The 21,011-nt window shown below is 38.0% G+C and overlaps 1 protein-coding gene across 1 annotated transcript in view; it reads right to left on the bottom strand.

Annotated features, from left to right (window-relative positions):
- Positions 1 to 21,011, bottom strand: part of RP1 (RP1 axonemal microtubule associated) — a 158,519-nt gene that overhangs the window by 129,221 nt on the left and 8,287 nt on the right. Inside the window, 6 exon segments of the mRNA XM_032108179.1 lie at positions 109 to 259; positions 864 to 904; positions 5,451 to 5,748; positions 6,048 to 6,120; positions 8,088 to 8,242; positions 10,755 to 10,918. Of these exon segments, the coding sequence (XP_031964070.1) occupies positions 109 to 259; positions 864 to 904; positions 5,451 to 5,748; positions 6,048 to 6,120; positions 8,088 to 8,242; positions 10,755 to 10,918 (882 nt within the window).

Raw genomic sequence — 21,011 nt, 5'->3', positions numbered from 1 at the left:
AATTTTGGGAAGCCATTGGAATGCAGTAATTATCTCTTTTCTAGTTGCACCTTTCTTGGAATAACCACCCACCAGAGATAGAAAAGCCAGCCAAAGATATCAAAAAATGCCCTGTCTTGTGAAATTTCTGTGACCTGAGCAGCTCTCTTGATCCTGTATCACCTCTTTCTCCACAGACAGAAATACAGACATAAGCCTCAGTTCCAGCGTGCAACAGGCCTCCTGTTGTCACACGCACTTCATAGACACTGACAATAAAAGATGACAAGTTTTCATATCACAAGCACTATTATAGTTACAATAACATCTAGCTGGCTGTAGAGTCCAAATACATCTGTGTCAAGGGCGGGGTATAAAACTTTAAAAATCCTATTCAATAAAATAGTATACAAACTTGCTTTTATGTTTTTTGTGGTTGTTACATTAATGGTTGTATCCCAGGCTGTCATTTGTGGGGAATGCAAACAGAAGTTAATTTTAAATGCCCAGTAATATATCTTGGTCCTTCAGCATCATTTGAAATCATCACAAACTGGAAAGTAAATTATGTAAATGCAATGTGTCACCCTAAGTGGTGAGATCAAAGCTGTAAAAAGCAATGGGAGCCATTAACATTCTGAATGCACTGGTTAACAAAATAGTCCAAAATCTAGCACCATAATTTTAGTCTTCTAAGACCTCAAAACCCAGAAAACTGCACTGTTTTATTATTTTACCAATTCATGCTATAGGATAGAATCATGGAATGGTTTGGTTTGGAAGACACCTTTAAAGGCCATCTAGTCCAACTCCCTTGCCATGATCATGGACATCTTCAGTTACATTAGGTTGCTCAGAGCCATGTCAAATCTGACTTTGAATGTTTCCAGGGATAAGTAACCTCTCTATATTCCATACGGAAATTCTTTAAAGTATATAAATTTAGGAAGGAAAAACTAGGAGTTCAATAAATCATTTGTTTAATAAAAATGGATAAGGCAAATAAAAGTAAATTTGAGTCAAAATCTAATGAAATTAAAGACTATGATTCCTAAAAATATCTACCAATATAAAACTGTGGTCCTTATAATGCAGATGTAGGAACTGCATAAAATTCAGAATTGAGATAAAAAACATGCAATTATAATCTTCAGTATTATCACAGGAATGGCAAAATTTATGCCAACATACACTAACAATATTTTGTTAGACTAGGTGAGGTACAGAGAGAATGAAAAGGAAAGAGAAACCTTCATTTTCTGGCACACAAGCTCTTCTTCCAAGGGTAGTTGTCCCTATGCTTCTCTGTCTTGCAAGAAGAAGAGTTTCTGAGCCACTGGGTCCGAAACAACATCTACATTATCATAATTCAATTGTCTATTTGAAAGTTTCTATTGTCTATTCTAAAGAATAGACAACAGAAAATGTCTATTCTAAAGTTTGTATTTGAAATGTATTATGAAGCTTGTAATTCTCTATGTAATTCTCTGAAGGAGGTTGCTTCCACATCTCACTCTTCTGATGGCCAAACACCTTCCTTTAATAAGCACTGAAAATTTATTCACCATCAGTCCATATCTGTATTATGCTGGGTGGCTGGTCAGTGTTACAATTTTTCCCTTCATCCTTAATTTTTTCATGATTATCTCTCATTTATTTACATGGCATTTTTGGTGCATGTTACTAAACAAGCTGTCTTTGAAGAATTCAGTTTGGATAGAGGTAACTATTTGGCTAAAATATTAAACAGCCTGCACAGGTTATTTTAATGTGCCCACACAGAACACTACTGGTAGTTTGCTTCTGGCATGACAGCTAACTCATTTTGAGATGACAGCCTCTGAACTCCTCTAATGTATTGTACCACAGACATATGTTAATAATAAATCCAGCATAGAGGCTTAAAATTGATAACTTAAAAGTTCAAGCAATATTCACAAATTTTTACACTTCTTTTTACCTCTCATAAGCCTAGGGTTCATCCCAGCTTTATAATAAGTATTTATAATGCTTACAGTTTTTATCCTAGGAAATTGTGGTTCTCTTGATGGAATGAAGTTGTGTCAGGGGAATTTCAGACTGAACATTAGGACAAAGGCTCCTCACTGGTTTGTGCTCGGTCAATGGAACAGACTCCTCAGGGAAGTTGCCATAGCACAGTTCAAGAAGTGTCTGGATAATTTAGCCATATGGTTTAGCCTTGGATAGTACTGTGAGGAGCAGGGATTTGGACTAGATGATCCTTATGAGTCCCTTCCAGCTTGAGATATTTATATATATCCAACTCAACTCTATGATTCTTTGCTTTAAGTATTGCATGGAAAAGTGCGCAGAACAAAGATTAAGGAACCGTTTTCTTTATATCTAATTTTCTCTATAACTGTAGAATGTTACATTTGTAATTATACATTTCTGAAATTAGAAGGTATAAGATTATTTACCAAATTTATTTCTTTCACTCATGCCTATGAGTTATGAAAGATAGCACAAGGAGGTAAAACATTTTTTTTCAGAGCAGCTATTTTTTGGGCAAAAGCCAGCCACATTTAACACAGAGAAGCTTTTGACACTCTTTAGTTAGCAGCAGAATCAGGCACTATTTTTCCCAGAGTATGCATGTCTCAATACTCAAAATACTTTTCATTTAGCAGCTGTTAATTCATACTGCATTTTACGCATGTAATTTCACATGTCACCACCTGATCTATTTACTTGCCCAATTTTTTCTTTGCAGCACCCGCATGAGCAGGTGCCCCATGAACAGACCACAGCAGAGGCAGAGAATTAATTTCTCTAGACAAACAATTCCATGTATAGGGCCACAACAATCCTCTCTATTGCTACAATTTCCTCCTTCAATAACTACCTACTTTCCAATTTCTGCAAGAAGAAAAGCAAAGGTCCACCAGTGACCAACACTGTGTAACCCTGATTTATTCCCAGGATATAATTAATGATAGTGGCATAAACCGTGAGCAGACAGGGACAAAAGTGGGATGGTAGAAGAAAAAATGTCAAATGAATGCTGCTCAGTCCTCCAGCATTATAGCAGCGAATCTCTCTGTAACAGTTCTTAACAATTTAATTCCCATGTTTTTCCTTTGAATAACAAAAGAATGTTAAATCAGAGAGTGTTTCAGCCTCTTTTTTTCAGAAACTGGTTTTAAAGTGCCTCTCATCATCTCTCTTTCACATTGAATCCAGACCTCTTCGCTGTTCTGTTATCAAACTATCTTCTCTGAAGTTAAAAGCTGTGTTCCCTTTCCACTGTCTCATGCAGAAATATAACACTGGCAAAAAGACATAGAGGCGGTCTTTCAATTACTAAGTCAGAGATGAAACTGCCTTCTCCAAAGCCTTCTGCATGACCCCTTTTACACTGAAGCTGGTAGAAATGCACAGAAGCTCTTTTCTTCCTTCCTTGTGTGAGGGAGAAATTGTTAACTACAAAATGCAGATTGAGAGGTTGGTTGTAAGTGTGCCTTTATGCTTTTCATACACGAAGATTACTTGATAATAAAAATCTTTCATTTCATCTTTATCTCAGAAACAAGGAAACTTGCTACTCAGAAAGAATCTGAAAATTAGGAGGTTCAGAGAATCACAGCATAGTCTGAGTTGGAAGGGACCCACAAGGATCATTGAATCCAAATCCTAAATGAATGGCCCATACAGGGAATGAATCCACAACCTTGGCGCTATTAGCACCATGTTCTAACCAACTGAGATTGTTGAGATCTGCATCTCAGAATATTTAAACAAGAGAACATTTGGGGAAGAACAGACACTGCAAATGGAGGAATGGAGCATACTTAATATGTTAATTATCATTAACCAGCTTTTATTCAAAGGGGTGGGGAGGTGCTTGACTTTTATACCAGTGTGCTTGTATGCCCCCCTATCAAACAATATTAGTCTCCTGGCTGAAAAGACCAAACCTGTGGGGAAGCAGGTTCACTGCCTCTGAGGCTTCACATGTCGTGAAGATCATGACCAACTAAAATCAAAAATCATTGTGGTTAATATGGATGGGCCTCTCTCTAGAGCATTTTATAAGCCACTTGCAGCTGCTAAATACATCACTGGAGGAAATCTCTCCCATTAATTCTTTTTCTCTTAAAACATACTTTTGTGGCACAAACCTATTTTTTCTGCTCTTTGTGTCAGGTTCTTAATCTCAGAGCTCAATCATCACAGAGAGGCATAAATATAAGTCCAAGCCACCCATATCTTTATTACAAGAGTAACAGTTCCATGGTATGTTTTCCCACATGCATGGGCCATTTTCTGGACTTCTGCCCCTTGATTTTATTTGCATCTGTCTTCTTCCTCTAGCTGGCACCCCCAATAGCTGTTACCACTGAAAAATCTGCTGCAATTTCAATTTGGCAAGATCAACACAAGGAACCATAGGCATACCACCAAGCACTGCTAAACTGTTAAACATTCTGAAAAAGGGATTCCATAGCTTTTAGAGAACTTAGAACAGCGGTTTCTCTCATCCTATTAATTTTGTCCTCTGCAGCTGATTTTGGGGGGAAGAGAAGAGGACATATTCCAGGTGGATCTTACTCTAGTGTAGTCCTAGCACGAGTAATACCAGTGGTGTTATGGCTTTTCCCCCTCTCGCATCACACCCCAGTAGGATGAGAATATGCCACAGCATTCTTGCTCCCTCACCCACATCTCTCCCAGGACACACTGATCCTGCTATGCCCTTGTAATTTTCTTAGAAGTTTTACAGAAGAGGACAATTCCAGTTGGAGAGAAGGAAAGAACAAGCACAGAATTTCCAGCCCCTTTCCATTGATCAAGCAGCAGGGTCATATAGCAACATCCAGCATGGGTGACAGGGACTGGTGTGGTAGAGCAGGACACTAAAACAGTGCAACAGCAGCAACACCCAGTAATTGCCATATCCTTTGGCATCATTCACCTTTAGAATTACAATACAATCTCTCTGTGAATAATGGACATTTTAACACTTATAGCCTCCTGAAATATTTATTCTGAAAATTTTATTCCATATCCAGAAATCAAAAGTATTCTGGAAGTCTGAGCCACTTACCAGAAGGAAGCTGAAACAGCAGCTACAACAGTAACACTGGAGCAAAAATCCTCAGTTATTGAAAACAGAGTTTGTGATGTGACTCATATGCTGGCTTCATGGTGGTTACATGTGTGACACCTCTTTACTCTTGCCTTTATTTTAAACCAAACACAAGCAGTGAAAATCTTATCAAAGCATCTACTTAAAGAATCTGTGAAATTCAAAGCATTAAATACTCTCTCATTCCTTTTCCGGTGCTTCTTAACTTTTTACCTGAGTATGCACAGTAACAAGAGGAAAACAAAGCAGAAAAAGTGTTGTAGCAGCCAAAAAGTAATAAAGGGCCTGATGAAAAACGATGAACTCACCTCTATCGACATCAGTCTGGGGTCTGACTTTGCTGATGTGGTATTGTGCTTACCTGGAAGAATAGGCTGACCCTGCTGTAAAACAGGAAGCTCCACAGATATTTCCCCACCAGCCTGGTCTTTGGCCAGCCATCGATGTGCAGGGAAAGAGAACTGCTCCCCTGAGAAAAGGTTCTGCAATCTAAATAGCACCGAGAATTCCAATTTAATTTGCTGATCTTGGACCAGATGGAACAGAACATGAAACATGTCAGATGCTGTTGAAATCTGTGCAGGTAGAGCTCTGTGGATGACCACAAAACCATGGGTTTGGAGCATTTCTGCTCCATGGATCCAAATGCCCAAATCTGACTTTTCACTCAGTCATGTTTGAAAGCTCAGGGCAGAGTAACTCAAGTGCAAACAAGAAACAGGAGCACTCCCACAAACTACAGCTGTTGTTCCAGCTGGTACATCCATGGGGGCTGGCACTAGGTGGCATGGCTTACCAAAGATGGAACTTCTCACTGGGAAGATTGTCAATGCTTGTACCTCCATTCCTTATATTCTTATCAGGACAGGAATTAAAGGGACAGGTTTTGATTGTTCAACACTCCTTGTGACATAAATAAACCATGAAAGTGCCAGCCCCAACACCAGTGGAGGCTTACACAACGCCCTACATCATTTTCTACTGCACCCAGCTTTGAGCATGTAGCAGCAAAAGGACCATATGCACACCAGCTGAAGGAGGAAAGGAGGTTATTTATCACTTCAAAGTATTCCTTAGTAAGCACTTCAGAGGCTGCTGTATGTTTTAATAGTCCCTGATTATGCTAATTTATACCCATATCTACACTAGATTTTGGATGGGCAGAGAGAAGGAAAGACACTCCTACTTGTAATTTCACTCTGTGCTTTGCAGAATCTAATCTCCTTAATTTGAATATTGAACAAACTCAGAATTACTGGAAACATTTTTATCTCTTTTGCTGCTTGAATATTAAACTTTAAAGACAAAGATTCATCTTGTCTGAAAAACCTGGCACATCTCGGCCTGTCAACATCTGCTGATGAAACCTGAAAGGGAAACTTGGATTAGTGAAGCAGCACCTTCCTGGCTATTTCCTGGTCTGATATCATCTCAGTACAGATACAGGCACAGAAACCATGGGGCACTAATGGAGGACTGATGTGCCTAACTACCAGAAAAGCTCTGCAGTTGTATAACATTCTCTTTTAATTTTAATTCTTCCTGAAAAAAATGTAAGCTTCCCAAGGAACAAGTTAAGTGTCTGTAGGTTGTTTCTCTTCTGTGAAGTCTAGAAATCAATGGCTGTACTCCTTTGTCTCTAAACCATTAAAAACACTACCTGTAGGGTTTGATCAGCTGAATGTATTTTCTTTTTTCTTTGACTTTCTGCCCAAAGTTGCAAAGAAGGAATAACCCTGGCTGAAGAATCACACCCTAAAAACTGTGTCTGATTGACTGAGAGTCCATAAAGAGACAATTAAAATTTATAAATAAATAACTAATGGAACATGCTGAAGTGTTGAGGTTTTTAAAATTTCACTGTTGATTTCAGTTAATATATCCTAGGTGGAAAGAAGGGGAATAACAACTTTTCACTTTTCTCTTTCCTTTTATTTTTTTGTCAGACTTCCTCAGTCTCTCAATTTAAATGTCTGTCCCCAAAATTCAGTACAGCTGGAAAATTAATACCTAGGATTTATAAGCAGGCAATCATCACCTGAATTGAAAGAGGTATAATCCTTATAATTCTATCATGAAACCTCTTAGAGTGATACTACATGGTATTTCAGTGTAGACATGAACTGGCTAGAGGTATGAACTCACAGGATCTTGCCTAAACTTCAGTTAACATTTCCTTCTGATTCACAGTCCCAGATAAAAAAAAACATCAAACAGCCACAGAGTTTGAGCACTGATCAATGAATATTTGACTTTAGTTGGCACTTTGCATTAGATAGATCTATATATACCATGAAATACAATTTTAACATTGAGTTTGCCAGCAGCTCCTAAAGCTCTTCATGAACTGCAGTCTCTTAACAGAAAGATAAGGAACTCTGGCACAAAGATGGAAGGGTTTTAGGCATGCATAGCATATAATTGGCACACATAGTATGTCACATCAGACATTAAGGATAAAAGTCAGATCTTTTAATTTCCAGTCCAGAAACCTATATACTATGCTTCCCAACCAAATCTTGAAATTGAACTAGCTCATTCTCTTTGTTTTATTATATTTGCTTAACCTGCATCAAGATATTTTTTACATAAAGAGGGAAAATAACCTCTTATTGACTTTTTCTTATCAGAGACACAGAACTAGAAACATTTTCAGTGTAGGTCTGGTGCCGTGCATAGGGACCCAGCATCAGCCACAGATTTGGGGAGAACTTACCTAGACTTAGTTCAATGACTTCGTGGGTTTAAACAATCTCTAGGCACTTTGTAGCATACAGAGACTGTAGAAGACTCGGACTATAGCACTAAGTTAAGCAGTCTGTCTTGCTGCCCAGCCACATACTTTTAAAGCACCATGATGTATTAAATTGCAAACAGCCAATCCAGACATCATAAGCTGCTTTAATTCCACACAAAACCATTCTTTCATAAGTAATCCCTTAAATGAAGGTGAGAGCATTTGATGAGGCTAATATCATCCCAGGGATTTTTTTCTTACTCATATTTTGAATCCACTGTCACAGTGACAGCTTTTGGGCGGATAAAATTCTTTCTTGCTGCTTTTACCTCTTCACAGTGCCAGGCAGGGGAGCTTCCTGCATTTGTATGTCCTACACATATTTTGTAGAGATGTCTTATGCTTCTAGTATTGATCTGTAAAAGAAACACAACTAATGAAACAAAGAACAGTTATTAAAAAGAAAAGACATGCAACAGAAATTAATTTAGTAACAGTAAGGTATACTTTTGATTAGAGGAATTAAATATTCTGGCATTTAAACAAGCCTTTCCAACTTATTTTACTTCAGATAATCCTTAGACGTTTGGGTCTTCTAAAGGACAACCCTCAAAAAATCCCGTTGGCCTACCAATTCCATTTAAATAGCTTCAGGATGCTGCGGTAGTAATTCCCCACTGAATATTTGCCTCAGTGGGAGACGAATACAGACTGTATGTATGACTAAAAAGAAAAAGTGTCTTGACCTTAAAACCTATCTCAGTTTAGCATCTATACCAGTGACATGCTCCAAAATTATTTTTGTCTCCCACACACCTCTGAGTTTCTCCCTACCCCTCCAGGAGTGTATGCCTTACAATTTTTTGGAAACAATTGTGTTCACCTTTGATGCTTCTTTTTACAAATCATTTCAATTAAATCAAGTTAAAAAGCTGTATTTGAAAAATTAGCTCTTGGGCAGGCTGGATGAATATGTCCAGTACAGATAACAGGGCGCTGAGGGAATAACTTTGTGTGAAGGTTATTGAAACAACTAGTATGAACTTAAGTATAGAAATAGAAAGCTTATCTTCAAGGAGCTGGAAGTACACCATCAGTGTCTTCCCTTCTCACTGTATAATTTATTTTGTTAAAATGTAGGCTTGATTTTCTGTCCTTCTGTTGTTTTCCATAGAATTAATTTTTGTGTTTTCATTGACGTTGTATAGATGGGTGTGAACTGAGTTCCCTGTATCATGAATTTCCCTGAACTCTGTTATAAATAATAGATAGAGCAGCGAGGACAGACCACAGTTATGTGCACATACAATGCACTCAGAAAGTCTTTTCTCTTTTTATAAATTTCAGAGTAGGTTCTCCTTAACTGTATTCAGTGCTATGGATACTTGCCTAACAGGGGAACCCTAGATCCCAAACAATGGGACTGTCCTCCATATTTTGTATTTAAAAGTCATTGCAGATGAAATTAATTGCAAAAATGGCCACAGGAAACAGCCAACAACATCAATGGTGAAGAGGGTCTTTTCATCTGTTAAGACCAGCTTACTTTTTTTATCCACTCCTTTCAATCTGAATGGTTTTGATATCACAGATGGAGAATGACATTCTGCATCACTGGTGCTGGAATTTTTGAGAAATTCCATAGGCTGAAAAGGGATAAGAGCTGCACTTCCTGCATCCCAAACATCTACAGGGTTATTTTGGAAAAGGTGAGCCCTTCATCAATGCTGCCATCAAACACCTTTTCTCAGACTGGGAGTTGCTATGCTGAGTACTAATAATGGAAGCACCTGTTTGTCATATGGCCCTACAGTAGACACCCGTAGACAACCCTTGACAAACCTATACAAACACTGAAGCTATGCAGATTGTAATAAAAGACCTATTCTGGCTCACCTAAATCACCACATTACAAGACTGATGGAGGAAGAATTTGTTTTGTGTAACTGGAAGCAGAAGCAATTTCTGACAGATTTACCACAGGTATAAAATTTGCCACTATTTCAATAAAGCAGCAGGTATTTACCAAAGTTAAAATTTTACCCCATATCCTAGTTCTTCACTTCTTCATTTAATTTTTAATACTGTAGTCCCATTAATGCAGCTGGTGTGGGGTCAGTAGCTCTGACTGAGGAAGCTGTGACCGGTCCAGAGAGGTGGTCCCGTGGAGGATCGTCTTCCCGGGGCCTGGTGTCTTCCCTCAGCTGCTGGCAGGAGGGCCCGTGCAGAGACTGTCAGCTCTTTAGTGATTGTCAGCTCGTGATTTCAGCTCAGCTCTGCAGGGCTGCCTCCAGGCCAGACCAGGGAGAGAGAGACGAGAGGCTCGTGTGGCTGTTCCACACGAGGCAGCTTTATTAGTCTGCACTCAACGAAGGGAGGCCAGGGACGAGCATCTCTCTGCCCTCACAGGGGCAGGGGGCTGGCTTTATAGGGATACAGGGGGTGGGTGTCAGAGGGTAAGGGTCAATGGGTTACAAAGGGTCTGCATAGGGTCTCCCAGAGGATTCTGGGTTTGTCTTCTCACTGTAACTGAAAGTGGCTGCCTTTCCAGGGAGTCCTGCTGGGAGGTTAAGCACTCTCCTTATCTCAGCAGACTTCCCTCCAGGGTGGGGGCTGGGCATACCCCACAACATTTCAAATTTGCAAACCAAACAAGTACCCATTGCTGTATATTTCTTGGTATTTTCTTGGGCACAATGCAAATTAAACAGTAGTTCTTCCTCAACAGACAATAAACGTGTTGAATCAAATAAGCTTGGATAGGTGAGTGGGAAAGGATGCTAAATTTAGCTCTACATTTAAGTCCTGTTTCTCATTTCTAAATACGTGTAATGTACAAAAAAGCTGCCTTTTCATCACATAGAGCTTGAAATGTCATGCAATCTGGCAGGAAGCAAGAGGGCAACACAATGAATATATATTACTTACTGTGAAGATGTCTTCATTGCCTCTCTGAAATAATTTTCCCTTCTCTCCATCAAGCCAAATAGGACCCGAACTGCCACGATCCCCATACAATGTAATATAAACCTCTGAGCTTGTTCCTGCAGATGGCACATCACTGGTGAGGACTGACACATTCCATTTCCTAGCTATCAAAAGATAAAAAGACTCACTGAATTACTTAAACTCCATATTCTTAAATAAAACGCATTTCAGTAACCAAAATTCTGAATAATATCATGTCAATGAACACAGAAATACGTGTTTCACAGAATTACAGCAGGCAAATGTTGAGTTTACTATCTTGGGCATGTCAAGAAATGTCAGGTTGCATTCATATCTTTTCCTCTAAATGTCCTATATGACCAAGTCAAATTTGAATGAACCTAGATCACCTTTCAAATGCAGTTTTGAAATATTGTATTAAATTGTATTAAATACGGGGCTCTCTTTACCTAGGATATATCAGCTCTGCTCAATGCAGTGCTGTGCAATGACAGCCTTGGCACTCATCACTTCAAACATTAGGGACTCTAAAAACAAATTAGGTCTGCTGAAAAAGAACTGTTTAAGAAAGAATCTGTATCTCTGAGAAGGTGTGATCGGCTACACAGATTAACAGCCTGTTTGGAATCCACTGAAGTTTTACCAGCACAGGAAGGACTTCGATCTGTTGGAGAAAATCCAGAGGGGGCCAAGAAGCTGATGAGAGGGATGAAGCACCTCTCCTAGGAGGAAAGGCTGAGAATCAGGTTTATTAAGCTTGGAAAAGAGAAGGCTTTGAGGTGGCCTTCCAGTTACTGCAGGTAACCTACAGGAAAGATGGAGAGGGACTATATATAAGAGCATGCAGTGACAGGAAAAGGGAGAATGGCTTTAAACTGAAAGAGAACAGGTTTAGATTAGATATTAGGGAAAAATTCTTCACTGTGAGGGTGGTGAGGCACTGGAACAGGTTGCCCAGAGAAGTTGTGGATGCCTCATCTCTGGAAGTGCTCAAGGCCTGGTTGGGTGGAGCTCTGAGTAAGCTGGTCTAAGCAGAAGGTATCCCTGACCAAGGCAGGGGGGTTAGAACTAAATGGGTCTTAAGGCGCCTTCCAACCCCAACCATTCATTCAGTGGAAGATAAGTACCAAAGGCATGGAATTAAGGGAAATGGTATTACTGAGGAATACTCTTATCAAAAAGTTAAACTTGATCAATTCCAGATTTGTCACAGCTGGAACATATTAAGCTGAAAGTATAAGTAAAAAATAACAACTGTGAGATCTAAGGAAGAGAAGTAACAGACAGAAACACATTTTCTATCAACAGAGCAGTGTGAGCCTCCTCAAAAATTGTTGTAATCTGTATTTCCCACAGCTGAAATCAGTTGATGATTGAATTCCTTGTTTTGCTTTGCTTGTGTGTGCACCTTTTGCTTTATTTCTTAAACTGTCTTTATGTCAACACACGAGTTTTCTCTCTTTTACCCTCCCCAATCCCACTGCTGGGGAAGTAACCAAGAAACTGAGTGGGGCTTAGTTCTGACTGGGGTTAATCCGTGACAGAAGGTAAGGAAATTGTACTAAATATTCCCCATAGCTCTCACAGTGGATTAACATTGCAATTAGATTAATGGTATTTGATATCACTAGTACTATAAAAATCAAGTTACTTGTTTAATAGTGATACATTTAACAATTTAATGGTCTTATTTACCTCTGACCTCCTTAGAATTAAGAGAAATATGCCTTATGCATTTCAGAGACTACAACCATGATGATTAGAGGAAATGGAGAAAATATTTATGTAGGAGAAAAAGTCGAGAAAATGTCTGATTTTGTTGATAGGAAGGAGGAAAAAGACTTCTCTAAGTAAGTTACAGTGATGGCTTTGGGACACGTATATAAACCAACCATGAGTAGGCTGAAGATAGAAACTAGAAAACATTCAAGACAGACATCAGAAGTGGGACTCAAGATCTAGAATATCTATCTGGTGGAAGCTGTAATGACTACAGAGAAAAAGATTTAAAATGAGATTTAGTAATCAAATGGAATTACTTACCTAATTGTATAGTTTCCTTCTAGCAAGCAGCTAAACTAGATAAACTGAGAGTTCCTGGGACTGTGATCTGTATGTTATGTTGATTGTTTCATTTTTAATAATGGCAAGACATATACTGAATTCCTTCCAGATGTATGGCATACTCTCTATAAGTCCCTTGAATGCTCGCTGAATTCTTTTCTATCCTATTAAAGTAGCTCAAATTACTCCTCATGATTCTTTTGCCTCTGTCAATCAGTATGTTGCTCTAGCATTGTGAGGTTCTCTATCCAGCCTTCTCCAGTCTTAACTATGAAAACAATTTTATTTTACCTGTGCATCTCAGACACCTAATATACTCTATCTTTGCTTCAAGTTGCACCAGGGAGGGTTTAGATTGGATTTCAGATTGGATGTCAGGAAAAATTTCTTCGCTGAAAGGTTTGTCAAGCATTGGAAGAGGCTGTCCAGGGAAGCAGTTGAGTCACCATCCCGGGAGGTATTTAAAAGATGTGTAGATATGACACCTGGGGACATGGTTTAATGGTGGACTTTGTAATGTTGGGTTAATGGTTGGACTCAGAGGTCTTTTCTAACCTAAATGATTCCACAATTTTGTGATCTTCCCTGTACAGTTGATGAATATATAAACTGTATGACACTATGGTACATCTCATTGTCAACCTTTTGTCCTGCTCTGAGGTGACCATTTTATTCCTTCTCTTTGAGTTAACATACAGAAATTAGAACTGAGTCTTTCAGTTAATATTCATTTCACCACTTGCTGTGGTCTCTGCTAATTTTCACCTAAGGGAGTACCTCACATTTCATGTTTCAAGTGCTTGGTTTGCTCAGTAACTTTCAGTAACTCAGTAATAAGCATCTGATTAAAGGTTCCTGAGCCTTGATCTGAAAACACTGAGATGCTGTGAATGCAGCACAGAGTGCTGTGAACCCAACAGAAAGACTGTGAGTGATGGAGATGTATATAGCTGTTGATTTGCCTAACATTTAGACATTATTTACAGCACAGAATGCTATATGACATTTAGATGGATTCTAGTAATTCTCAGTTGCATTTTCCAAACACAGGTTTTATTTCTGTATCGACATGTAAAGGGATGAAAAAATACCATTAAGAATCTTTACTTGGAGCAGTTCTAAAACATGTGAAGGAGGACACCAAAAGAAGTGGAGATGGACAGAAAAACATCAGAAACAAGACCAGCATAGGAAATAACACACAGCTATTTGGTGTGAAATATATCAGACAATACACTTTGCTTTAGAGTTATAACATTAGTTTATTACATAGAATACACCTCTTCAAACAACAGAAGCATAACAGCTAGTTAGGGGGAAATATATCAGCCACTGGACTTTTAAAAACTGAAGAGTGCTTCTAGGTTTCCTACTTGTGCTACAAACCCCTTTTGCTTCACATCCAACTTCTACTTCCCCTCCACGTGCCTTCTGTCCCACACGGGCACAATCAAAGCCTCTGGGCCAAGACTTATTTGTGTCAGACTTTTATTAGGTCCCCAATCTGGATAATCAAAGGATCATGACCCACGGCTTATCACAGCATGTACATGCTAGTTATTCTAGATACAGTCTTCAAGAGTACAGAATGGCAAAATTCTCATTCTCTCCCTGAAAAGTTGCACCTTCTTTTTTCAGGTGTATCTCTGACTTCATTGACATTGAAGCAAGGTACAATGCAGTGTCAGGAATTAAAATTTAACCAAAAACTGAAACATGACCTAACCACAATATATATTAAATATTTTCCAATTTCATGTGTTACATCATTTACTGAAAATTGTAAACCATATATAAGTGATTACTATGTGCATGCAGTATTTAAAAAATGCTGTAAACAGGTATCCAAAATAACTCTAATAACAGATTGAAAGAACCTGGAACATATTGCATATGCCTTGGATTCTCAAAATAAAACATATTTACAAAAAAAACCCAAAAGAAAGCACAAAAAGAAACCCAAAACAACACCAAAACACATAGACAATCTTTAAAGTACAGAGGTTAAGTAAGAACACACAAAAAAACTTGTAGTGTATGTAGAACAATTTTAAGAGTGTAGTAGTAGTGCTGCCTCAGAAGGAAATATGGCAAGAGCAGTCAGGAAGTCCATTGACAAGCAGCCTCCATTCTCAGTTCCTAAATATGCCCCTTTTGTAGTGTCCTCTGGGTTAAAGAGGCCAACTTTATTTGGCGTCTGGATGATCCTACGTGGAAAAATCTCTTTACTCACATATGTGTTCTGCAGCTGGCCTTAAAATCTCAAACACCAATTTGATAATGTACATCTATATAAAATTAAAATGACTTCTGTTTCCTACTTGTTATTATATTACAACATTTGAATAGTATTTCCTCATTTTCATTTCAAATTAAACATATCAGTTGATTATGTTCTGGGAAAAGTATTTCTACTGAAAGACAGTTTTCAAGCTCCTTCTTAAATGTCATGGAATATAGAAATCTTATATTAAAACTTGGGCAGGTATTTCAAATTTCAGTTCTCTGTTTAAACAAGCAGCCGTCATTTTCCTAAAATTAGATGATTGGTACATAACTACCTTTTAACAGATATTTCAGGGAAAAACTGCTTTCTAATGAAGAAATCATTGCCTTAGAAGAACAACTTTCTTTGTATGGTGGTTCCCATAAAAATGTATCAATATTTGTATTTCAGCAGTGATATACAATTGTGACTCATTTTTATCAAGTTATTCACACCGGGAGTTTTATTGCTAGTGCCTTTCAGCAGCTTATTATGTGATTTTTTTTTTTCTGAAGATGCTTTCACTAATCTAACATAATGGAAATTCCAAGATCTTTATTAGAAGTCTTTCTCATCTTTACTGTTTCCACTGTTCAGTGTACAAAAGCAAATTTCTTCTTCGTCTTCTTCCTCTTCTGTAGGAACGGCATTTTTGTTTTTCAGATTTTCAGAGGTTTTGTGTTCAATGCTATTTAAAGAAGTGTCACACTTCAGAAATGTTTCAGAATGACAGGTTTCTGCTGGATCTGCCAACATGGGAGAAAATTTTTCTCCAACTATATAAATTAAATTTATTCTTAAGGTTTGACATATTTTTGTGTTCCCATTGGGTAACTCAGTATTTGTGCCTGTGATAAGATCACTGGGTGTATGTTTGGATACATTATTTTGACAATTTCTGGCATCCATGGGGTTTACATTCATATCCTCGGTAATATGTAACTCTCCTAAATTATCTGTGTCTTTCAAAGTTGAGGATGCAAGTATTCCAAAGTTACTAATAAAATCTAAGGTGTTATCAGCATAAAACCTATTAAAGATATTATTGGCTATCTTATTGATAGAGTTACTCTTCAAAGTCACATAATTATTTTTGTCTGTCAGGTCTTGGCCTGACCATTCCAAATGTTCGCTCTTTTTGGCCAACAAATACGGACCCAGCTGGTTCTCAATATCAGATGCCTTTTGGTAGGCATATCCTCTCTGTTCCTCATTAACTGGTATTACTGTTGCCATCAGTATTGGACAATGTTGGCCACATATAGCATGGAGTCTATCCAGAGAATCTTCTTCATGAAGAGCACTTCTATCAACATTACTAACATTAGTTGGCTGAGACTGTATGGGTACAGCATTTAAAGGCTTTTCCAATGGATGCACCTTGTTATCAGGCAATCTAAATTCTACAGATGAAAAAGCTGGAAAATTGGTGTCAGCCTGTGTGGAAGCAGAACCTACCATGGCTGATGGATTGGTCTTTTCTTTGTTTGCTAGAGGAAGGATCTTACCATTGCGACTAGGTTTGCCTTTTGTATTTAACTCATCCTGAAAGGGGTCTGAATCACTATTATAAGGCATATTGAAGTAGCTGCAAAAATTTTCAGGGGGTTTTACCATGTCTTCAAGTTCTGAAGAAGGAATCTCATCGAGGGCAGGGTATTGATCCAGATTGCCGAAGTGATAGTAAGGAGCTTCATCACTGTTAGTTTCAACTGATGTTGTATCTAAATTACCGTACATTCCAATCCGTTCAGGTGGTGATCTTCTTATCAAATGATTTTCTTTCAGAAGCCATTTGCCTTTATCTATCAATATTCCTTCATCTTCACTAGCCTGAATGCTAGGTTGACAATGTTGATTTGGAGATTCCCTGAAACAGTCATTAGGATAACTTGTCTCTTCTCTGTTAGGAGTAGATTGTGATGTTGGTAAAGGAGTATTTCCTCTTCTTGATATACTGTCATCTTTGTTTACATTTACTGGATATTCTTGTGATGGTAGTGAAGAATGTGACAATTTCTCTGCAGAACAAGACATAGGTTCTTGAGAAAAATAAATTATTTTTTCCCCCACTGCAGCGTGGAATCCTTCAGTATCCATTTGAAATACTTTTGACATATAAGGAAATCCTTTATGAAAGTCAGGTTTAAATGAAGCTTCTGTCTTGCCGTAGAGTCGTTCAATAGTTCTCTTTACGTAGCCAGTATTATAATGTTTTTCAAGTGCTTCCTCCCCACTTTCATTGGTCAAGTCACTGGATGCTCTGAAGTTATAATCACTCTCTTCAGTATCTGGTCTATAATCTGACCAGTCTGAAGTAGCAGGACTTTTTAAGCATTTTTTTAATTGAGAAGTGTCAGAACACATTTTATTCTCCACTTCTTCTACTTGCAATTTCTGTTCTCCTTCGGTCAAGTCGCATTCTGTAATTTGCTTTGATTCATAGCGAAATGATAAGGGAGAGACTGTAGATAACCTCTCAGAGGTTTGCTCAGATATTTCTGCATCTTCCTTGTCATCCTGTACAGAATAATCCTCATTATTATATTCTACAGAGGTTTCAGCATCTAGTGTAAGTTGGTTTTTTGGGGTTTTGTCAGTATCTGATGACTTTGGATCAACATCCTCATCTTCACTTCTATCAGCAGTAACATGCACAATTTCTTTTTCACCTTCTAACTCAGAAGTATCCTGATCTAAAATAAAATTGTTATCATTAGAAGTTACACTATGAACTGTGGAGTTAGGATCTACTGAAGATTCTGACTCTTCATTAATGAATGATGTATCTTGAGTTTTTTCATATAGGCTATCAGGCATTTCTTCATTTCTTTCTGGTGTCTCTATAGCTGGTGGAAGGCTACAGGTATTTGAATTAGTATTGGCATATTGACCATCTAGTTGTGTTTTGGGAGCAATCATGTCTGAAGTCTCTGTTTCTTTACAAAGATCCTTCTCTATATCAAAACAGCTTTCTGATTCCCCAGTTAATTTTAGAGTTTCTTCAGAATTGACATTGTCCATTGCAATACAGGGCTCAACTGATTCTTCATGTTCATTCAAATGTATACCATTAGGAATTTCAGATATGGTCATATTCTCATGAGTGGAGTCCTGCTTTTCAAGTTCCTTCTTAAAGTGTAAGAACTTATTTTCTGTTGATTGTTGGAGATGTGAGAAGACAGCCTTCAGCTCATCAGCTTGTTCTACAGCTGCAGTTTGTTTCAGACATTTTAGCTGTGTAAATATTTCAGAACAGCTACAGGCATTTTTTTGCATATTGTCTGTGATTGTCCCAGTCAAACGCTCTCTCAGATTCAGTAAAAGTAGCCAGGCTAGGAGAGCATTGGAGGAAGACCCAAAAGCTGAAGGAGAAAAATCTGAAAAGCTGCAAGCTTTTCCTATACATCCACTATGTTCTTTCTGCAGACCAAGCAAAGTTGATTGTAGTTCATGCAGCAACATGCTAGACATGCAATTATTCTGAACATCAGTTCCAATTTTCTCACTGACAATTGTGCAATCAGCTTGAACAGCAACTTCAGATTTTTTTCTGTGACATAGGTTGGTAATTTGAAAGTCAACTTCTGCCATCTTTTTATCATTGTCATGTGCTTCATGGAACAAATGTAGCTTACCATCCTGATGAAATTCTGACTTTAGTGAATATTTGGCTTCTTCTACTATAGATGTATTAGAATGAATCCAAGAGCCAGTTTGTCTTTCATCTGAATCCTTGGCTGAGTCTTCCGAAATTCTCAATTTACCAATAGGCTTTAATGTTTTTTTTGTTAGATTATCTTCAAGTAGATGTTTTTCTCCAGTTACATGCACATTATTTGTGATAAATCTAGCTTCTTTTTCTACAGAAGCATCAGTATTTTCTTTAGAAGAAGAATGGGCATTGTTATTCTCTACAGTCCCTTCTTTTTTCTTTATTGGGGGTAAGACAGAATTTGATAATGAGTTTTTCAGCCAAGTCTGGACATAGTTTTCATGCAAATGTCCAACAACCTCCCCTTGAAAACCCTCCTGGCTTAGAGCTTCTAGTGTAATGGCACTCTCTGACATATTTCTCTTATCTACACCTTTACTTCGATTTTTCTTCATTGCCTTTTGCTTTTTCTCTTTCTTTGATGACAAATGTTCCAAATTATTCTTTTCTTTTTCAAAGCTAAGATTCTTTGGCACTTCTGACGATGGCTTTGAAGTCACTGATGAGTGAGGTGTCTGTTCGAAAGAACCGCTTATAAGATGTGTGCCTTCTTTCTCAATACTAAGTGTATCTTGACTGAGTTCAGATTCATTGTTTGAATCAGCTGTCATTAGACCATCTTCACTCTTTGCAGATGAAACTATACTACTTTTTTTCCCTGAGTTCAATTTTACCTTGGCCAACTTCTTGTTATTACTTCTTTTTTTTTTATTAGATGATGATAACCCATTTTGTTCCACTGAATCCTGGTGATAGAACTCATCTTCAGGACACATGCTTTTTTCAGAATTGGCCAAACCATCATTGTTTTTTACAAAATATTCAGTTCCTTCTTTCTGAGACATTTCAGAATATTTATCCATAGCCTCTATTGTGGAATCCTGTGTGATATGCAATCCTTCACTTTTAATTATCCCTGAAATGTCCTGATGCTTTTGATATTCATATGTACCTTGCTCTAGAAAGCTAGATGATTTTCTTTTCTTCTTCTTCTTTTTGGTGAGGGATGATGCAGATTGGCTGTTTTCAATGAGTGTTTTCATCACAGATTCAGTCCTGGCACTGATTTGAGTCTCACTTTCAGAAACAGTAGGAAAGAATCCAGTTGTTGGATTTACTTTCTCAGTAGGACCCTTACTACCTGGAGGTGCCATCATCTTCATCTGGCTATGTCCACCACAGGCTGAATGCACTGAATCTTGAGAAATAGTTATTAAATCAGCAGCCTGGCATTTTATTTCTTCTTTTGACTGACATAATTCTGAATATGTAATGAAAGAACTCACTGATCTTTTTATTTGTTTAATATCACGTGACTTATGGATGTGATCTGCTGTGCCTGGCCTGGCTGTCTGGTAAGTTTTTGATGATGGTATGAAACCATTGCTGTTAGCTTTGGAGGTTGATACCAAACTACTATATGCACCTTGTCCCACAGCTGATTTCTGCAATATATTCTGTACCAATTCATTCTCATCAGGCAGTTCTAATGTCTTCCTATTTGTGGTTTCTACTAACTCACTACTTTTGTGGCTTACTTGAAAAAGCATTTCTTCTTTTATGTTTTCTGAAGAAAGCTTTAATAAACCATTGTCGCTCACCTCATTAAACTTTGGATTGCTGACACTTGATTTTTTTCTGCTTGAGTGAGCTACCATGCAATATTCAGATGTCTTTTCTCCATTCTCTATTTCCTCACTGTAGGAAAACTGTCCTATTGTCTTCTCTTGAACCTCTTTCTCAGATACCAAGGTGACACTTTCAACTACTGCTTTCTTTTGTCTAACACGCCTTGGCCCAGGGGTGGGAGGCCTATAAAAGCGAGGCCTGATATCTTCCTCAGGTACATTGCCTACATCGAAATCTGCAGAATTGTTCTTCTCAGAGACATTACAATCAGCAGTTTTCAAATCAGACTCTGATTCTTTGTCTGACACTTCCTCATTGGATTGCTGCAACAAGTCTTCCTCTTCTTTATTGTAGCTCTTCAAAAATGGAGCGTCTTTTGGGTTTATACAGTCTGATGCCTTTACATTGGATGAGCAGTCTTCCACGTTCATTGCAGAAGAATCGCAAATGGAGATATTTTTGTCATCAGAAAGGCCAGCACGACTTACGGTGGTTGTCCACTTAATGGTTTCTTCCTCTTTAATTTTGAATCGAACTTTCATTTCCACTGTGATACTGCCAT

Source organism: Corvus moneduloides, chromosome 1, assembly GCF_009650955.1.
Source record: "Corvus moneduloides isolate bCorMon1 chromosome 1, bCorMon1.pri, whole genome shotgun sequence".
In the NCBI taxonomy this organism is placed as follows: domain Eukaryota; kingdom Metazoa; phylum Chordata; class Aves; order Passeriformes; family Corvidae; genus Corvus; species Corvus moneduloides.
The sequence above is the reverse complement of the archived record's forward strand: the minus strand, read 5'-3'. Positions and strand labels throughout refer to the sequence as shown.